The 6,416-nt window shown below is 24.9% G+C and overlaps 4 protein-coding genes across 4 annotated transcripts; all 4 read right to left on the bottom strand.

Moving 5' to 3' along the window:
* Window positions 1-106: 106 nt before the first annotated feature.
* On the bottom strand, window positions 107-1,084 carry ENU1_030800 (longevity-assurance family protein; the record flags this gene model as incomplete). The annotated part of the gene is made up of 1 exon (XM_008857294.1): window positions 107-1,084. The coding sequence occupies one exon, from the start codon at window positions 1,082-1,084 to the stop codon at window positions 107-109; it is 978 nt and encodes a 325-aa protein (XP_008855516.1).
* A 368-nt stretch (window positions 1,085-1,452) lies between these two features.
* Window positions 1,453-2,781, bottom strand: ENU1_030810 (WD domain, G-beta repeat-containing protein; the record flags this gene model as incomplete). Its single annotated transcript, XM_008857295.1, has 1 exon — window positions 1,453-2,781. The coding sequence occupies one exon, from the start codon at window positions 2,779-2,781 to the stop codon at window positions 1,453-1,455; it is 1,329 nt and encodes a 442-aa protein (XP_008855517.1).
* Window positions 2,782-2,872: 91 nt separating this feature from the next.
* Window positions 2,873-3,553, bottom strand: ENU1_030820 (hypothetical protein; the record flags this gene model as incomplete). Its single annotated transcript, XM_008857296.1, has 1 exon — window positions 2,873-3,553. The coding sequence occupies one exon, from the start codon at window positions 3,551-3,553 to the stop codon at window positions 2,873-2,875; it is 681 nt and encodes a 226-aa protein (XP_008855518.1).
* Window positions 3,554-5,447: 1,894 nt separating this feature from the next.
* On the bottom strand, window positions 5,448-6,207 carry ENU1_030830 (CAAX prenyl protease family protein; the record flags this gene model as incomplete). Its single annotated transcript, XM_008857297.1, has 2 exons — window positions 5,448-5,521; window positions 5,568-6,207. The coding sequence occupies 2 exons, from the start codon at window positions 6,205-6,207 to the stop codon at window positions 5,448-5,450; spliced, it is 714 nt and encodes a 237-aa protein (XP_008855519.1).
* Between the last annotated feature and the right edge of the window lie 209 nt (window positions 6,208-6,416).

Here is a 6,416-nt window from a genome sequence, read left to right on the forward strand (position 1 = left end):
AATTTATTTATTATGTATTATAAAACAAATAAAATATAACACATTTTATATAAATAAAAAAATTGAATTACAAAAAATTTTCCATTCTAAGTCCAGAAAAACCAGTTTATCCTAAAGCATGAGGATCTTTTAATCGACCCTTATTTTTTATTGCAACAACAATAATTTGAATAATTAAATAGAACCAATAAGCATGCAATACCCATAATACACATAATAACCCAACTAACAAATAAAATACAATATATGAACCAGGAATTCCATCAGGAATATAATTTTTAGCATTAATAGCAGCAGGAATGATATGATAACCAAGTGTAAATATTCTAAATTGGAAAAATGAAATTGCAATAAAAGCAAACCCACAATATACAGGAACTTGATTTGGCATATCATTAACACTTTTACTCATATACATAATTGCATCGACAATGTCATGAAGAATTAATACTAAAACACCAATTCTTCCACAATTATTACAGAAGCTAAATATAATTAAAAACACTGTAGCAACATGGTGCAATAAATTTTCAAAATAGTCATTTCTTTTCTCACTTTGCATATGGAAAACAAGAGAATGAAAATGATATCCAAGTGCCCAACAATAATATACATTAAGCATTGGAGATTGTTCTTGGTAAGGGTAATTTTCCCATAATAACTCAAGGTCTTGTTTTCCTTTCCCAAATAATGCACTAGGCATCCAATCTTCATACCTAAATAATAAAATTCCTAATGGAGCACTAATCCAAAAGTAAATAGCTTTAAATAAAACAAGTGCAAATCGTTTGACTCTAAATTCTCTAACTCCTGGTTCCCAATAAGACTTATAAAATATGAACTTATCACCTAGTTTAGGAAATATATGTTCAATACAAAGAACTCTTAAGGCATAGATTAATACAAATGGAATAAAAGACCATAGAAGAACAAGTGGATTCGGTAAAAGATCACTCTTGAGTTCTTTTCTTCTATTGAAAGATGTTGGAATACAAAGAAGGACTATAGGTAAAATAATTGCAATTTGAGCAATATTAAACTTGTCTTGATTTGTTAAGGTAGGTAATCCACTAAAGAATTTCATTTCTATTGAAACGAATAAAGTTGATTTTGAGATTTATAGTCCCACTTTTATTGTCTCTTTTTGTCTGCCTTTTCTTTTTGTCATGCATCTGAGTTATTTTTAACTCAAATAGGCATTTTTTCTTCTTTTCATATTTAAAGGTATAGTTTTTTTTTATTAATTTAATACTAAAACTCTAGAATCGTATTGAATATATGGGTTTGGTGAAGATCGATTTTTTTCTTCTGCTGATCTTCTAAATAAGAATAAGATTAAATTTATCAATAATTTCTTAAAAATTATTTTCTTGTTCGTCATTAGTATCTAAATTTAGATAAGAATAAAAAAAGTCAGAAAGTGAAAAAAAAACATAAGAAAAGAATAAAAATTTAGAACATAATTTCCATTACTGTACCTCTTGAAAAACCCATTAACAAAGATTTTTGAGTTCTTATAGAGGAAGTAATTTTTCCATCTGAAGTAAAAGTTTGAGTTTTAGTAAATGCAGGTTTGCTATTTGGGTCAAAGGTAACAACATTAATTTCTCCAGCTTCTGACACAACAAGATAAAGCCAATATTTTTTTTCACTTTTCATAACTGAGAAGATATCAGTAATATCTCGTTTATATCTTCCAAAAGGCATCATTGATTTTTCTTCACTAGGTTTTCTTTGAGGAGTAACTTCACGATAACTTGTGTCAAATGCTGCTATATAATCTCTCATAGAAACAATTAATAATTTATCGCAATAAACAGCACAATGAACAGGACAGTTTTGTTTTAGTTTAGTATATTCTATTTGACTTGAATTAATTTTGATAAATAAACAACGATATTCAGTTTCTTCCCAAATTGCAAATACACCGTCTTGACTTCCTGTAATAATTTTTCCATTTTCTAATAATTGAATAGAAACTATAACATTATGATGTGGTGATGTTCTATTATGATGAAAGTATTTAATAAATTTTGCATTTGTTGGATCATTTGGAATAGTATATGCACTTACTTCAAAGACTTGAGTTATATCTCCTTTTTCATTCATATATTTTGATTGTCTACTTCCAGAAACTAATAAATCACCTTGAGTTGTAAGTAATGATGTATTATAATATTCATCTTCATCTGTTCTTGGGAGTGTTTTTAAAAGTTTACCATCACTAGCCCAAATGCAAATATTACGATCATTAGCTAATGAAATGATTTTGTTATTAAAAACATCAATATGACGTACCATTCCTGAATGACCTAATGTTGTTTCTTCAATAATTACTACTTCACCACATGTAGATAAGTCAATTAGTCCAAGAGTAGAATTAAATCCAACTGCAACTTTTAAATCATGTACAACACTAACACATTTAATTCCACCAGAAGAAGCAATTTCATCAACTCCAATGTCATATTTTTTTAATGCATCTCCCATTGGAAATTCAGTTGAATTACCCATTTCCATTACTTCTTTAACTTCTTCCATTTTATCTTTTGATTTGAGTATTCCAATAATTTTTTGTTTTGCTAATGCTCCAGTAGGAAATCCAGAGACTTGAATTTCTTTTTGTTTTGAATAATCAATTGAGTTAAAAACTAATAATTTACCAGTTGTAGTTCCAATTATAATTGAGTTAGTAGTTGGTGAAAATGCCATACATTCAATTTCATGTTGTATTTTAAATGATTTAAAAGGTTCAATTTTGCTTTTAGATCTTTTAAACATATTAAAATGAAAAATGAGTTCTAATCAACTAAATGGAAATGAAAAGAGAAATGAAGAATAAAAGTTGAATGAATAATAAATTTATCAATATTCAATAATCTTTTTTAATTACAGGGAGTAAAAGCTTTTTAATTTGTTCATTATTTGATATAACTACAGGATCAACTACACTAGATACTAAATTGAATAAAAATTTATTAATTTGTTCACCAATTTGATCAATTTGATTTGAATCCATTAGTTCTATATTATTTTTACATATTTTATATACGGTTTCTAATTTAGATGTATCTTTCTTTCCTTCTGTTAATCGAGACTGAAAATTATATCCCATTTTTTTTAAAAAACTAATTAATATATTTGTTGATTCAGTTCTTTTATTTGTTTTAAATCTTCTTATTGCTGTTTTTTCACTTACTCCATTTTTAATGTCATTTTTCTTTTTTTCTATACATTTTGCTTCAACTTCATTTTCACATTCTATAATCCTTCCATCATCAAATTCAATACTTATTACTCTTAAATATTGTCTAGTAACTGAACTCCTTTTTAATGGTTTTCCAATAATAACTTTTGCTTCTAAAGATAATAATCCTATAAAAATAGCTTGTTCACTTGTAATATAATTTAAAAAATCTCTCAAAACTAATTGTGATTTTTGAATTTCATTCGTTCCATTTTTTCTTTTTATTTTTTTACTTCCCTCTTCTTTTTTTATATGTGGTGGATACACTGGAATGTAATGTTTATTGAATGATCCATTGAAACTCATTTCACTTTCTTTTACGTTAATTTCACTATTTTGACTTATTATTTAGTTCTTCTATTCTATTATTTTCATTTTTAATACTCTTTTATATTATTTTTGGAAAAGGGTTTAACATTTTTGTGACTTATTTTAATCCTTTAATACTTTTATAAAATGAAACGTCTCAACTGTGACACTAAATGTCTTTCTTCATTCTTTATCTCTTAGTTTTTTTTTTCAAAAGAGATATAATTAAAACTACCTTTTTTAAATGAAAAATAATGTCTAATATTATTAAAATATTATTACCATTATTAAATTTATAAGTTACTTCTCTAGACTCTTCTCTCTTTTATAAAATCTATTTCTTTTTTATCTTCTTCTCCAATTTTGTAGTTATTTTTTCGTTCTATGTAAATTATTTTTAGAGAATGTCTTCAATGAAAACTTACAATTAGATTCATTGTTTCTATAACTTATTTTTTTTAATGCCTATATTTTGATATAATGTATATTCTTTGTTAGTATATAAATTATATTTTCATTTAAAGCTATTTTTATATAACAATTCCTTAAAAAAAACAAAAGACTTTATAATGGATATTTTCCTTTTGCTGTCCTTGTCTAGACTATCAAATAGTTTCATTACTTAGTATTGTTATGGGACTTTGTTTATAAATATTTTATTATTCAAGATTTTTATGACAGGTTTATATTAGAATAACTATTTGAAATAATAATATCATTAAGAGTCTAAAGTTCTTTTTCAAGTATAGTTAATGTCATAAATTATATAATTTTGATTGCGTAGTTTTGATATAAAATCAAATATTTTTATTTAGATGTAAAAAAGGTTCATTATTATATTCAATAAAATTATTTGAGACATATCAATTGTTTTCATTTAAAACTTATTATAGAAGTAAGAATTATATTCACTTATGAATAAAAAACGTCTGACTCAAAAATTTGTTAGAAATAAAATAGAGCATAAGAAAACAATGAATCAGGTTAATGTTGTTTAATACTATGTATTTAAAATGTGTCTTTATGAATAAGAGTTTCAATACCTAAAATTTGTTTTAGTGTGGATTGGTTTGAAATGTATTTTCCAAGAAAGATTTGATACTCCATTTCATTCAATCTGTATAAAAAGAAATATTACATTTTGACGATTTCTTTAAAAATTAATTTAGCCAATGTCTAAGTATTAAATAAAGATATGGTGTATTGTATAAACAAATATATTTTTATTATCTATAATTATTTAGTTTAGTTTTAATGAAAATAAATAGTAACATCATTACTATACTACTTTTTTAGAATTAATATATCTTATATTTTATCAATTTCTTATTTTTTTGAGAAAATTAAATATTTGATTGTATTTTTATTCCATTGTTGTTTATTTTCTGCTTCAAACACTTGTTTGTTCGTTTCATTTATATTATATTTATATGCATTCTTTCTATTATTTATTAGTCAAAGTATGGTGAATATCAAAATTCTTTATCTTTTCATCTGTACCAATTTCATACTTTTAATTTCTTGTTTTTTTATTTCTTTTAGTTCGTAGTTTCTGTTAGATTATTTCTCTATTTCTTTTTTCATATTGTTATTCCTTCTTTCTTTGTTTGCTTTCTATTTGTTTTATTTATATTGTTATTTCTGATTGGGTAATCCATGTTTCATAATCATTCACTTATATTTCTATTCTACTTTTTACCAGATTATACGAATAAACATTTCAACAAACTCATGAAGGATTTGACATTTTTGTTGTTAAATTACCCATTTCAATACTTTTTTTAAATAACACAAATCATTTTATTCTTATCATACAAAATAATATTTATAATTTAATTAAATGATATTGTTATTGAATAAACAAAATGAAAAATTGTCCCCAATAATTTAATTAAAAGAGAATGCCATGAATGAAGAATGATCCAATAAATAACGTTACTCCAATTAAATAAATGATTGCGGTTTCTACTTATAAATTATAATTCAATCAACTAAAATAAAATATACAAACTTTTATCTGACATTGTTGTAAAATCAGGAAATCCTAAGTAATTTGCAACTGCATGGCATAAAATGCATGATATTACCGATTTTGTACTGAAGAAAACATATGATGAATACATTCCAAATAATGTAGTAAATCCAACTTGTATCACTGTATTGATGATAGCAGCTTTATCAATAACATCTTCTGTTATTAGGTGGTTGATGTGTGCAAGTCCAAAAAGCATTGAACAATAGATAAATGTAAATATTGATGTGCATCCGTTTGTCAACAGGTATGGTATAAACACTCCTCTAAATAATGTTTCTTCAATTATTGGTGCAACAACAAGTGCCCGTATGATGAAAAGTGAATTAAGACAATATATTTGATCAGTTTGTTGATAAACACAATATATAAATCCAATAAAAAGAACAACGATTTGGGTTAGATGAAATAACGTTGATAATACAGGAATATTAAAATTGAGAGGGACGTCAAGAATAACAGTGACAAACACACAATACCCTATTCCAATGATCATTCTTATAATTGCTATTTTATTTTCATCACTTATGAAATGTGAAGCCGTGCCCAAAAAAGCAAGAAGAATGATTGTCAATGTTAATGTTATGATAATACTCATAAACCATCCAACAACTATCATTTGAATTATAACTTATGTATTTTTTTTTTTAATTTCCTAATAAAGGAGATTCTTTTCCAATGCGGGAAATACAACAAATTTTAATGCCATGGCTTTGTAATAATAACAATGTGTCTTGTAAAGAAAAGCAAAAAAAGACATAGAAATCCAATGTCATACAATAGAAGAATGAATGACAATAGCAAGAAATGGCATAACAATAACAATAA

This window comes from Entamoeba nuttalli, assembly GCF_000257125.1.
Source record: "Entamoeba nuttalli P19 unplaced genomic scaffold asmbl_2532, whole genome shotgun sequence".
Lineage (NCBI taxonomy): Eukaryota > Evosea > Mastigamoebida > Endamoebidae > Entamoeba > Entamoeba nuttalli.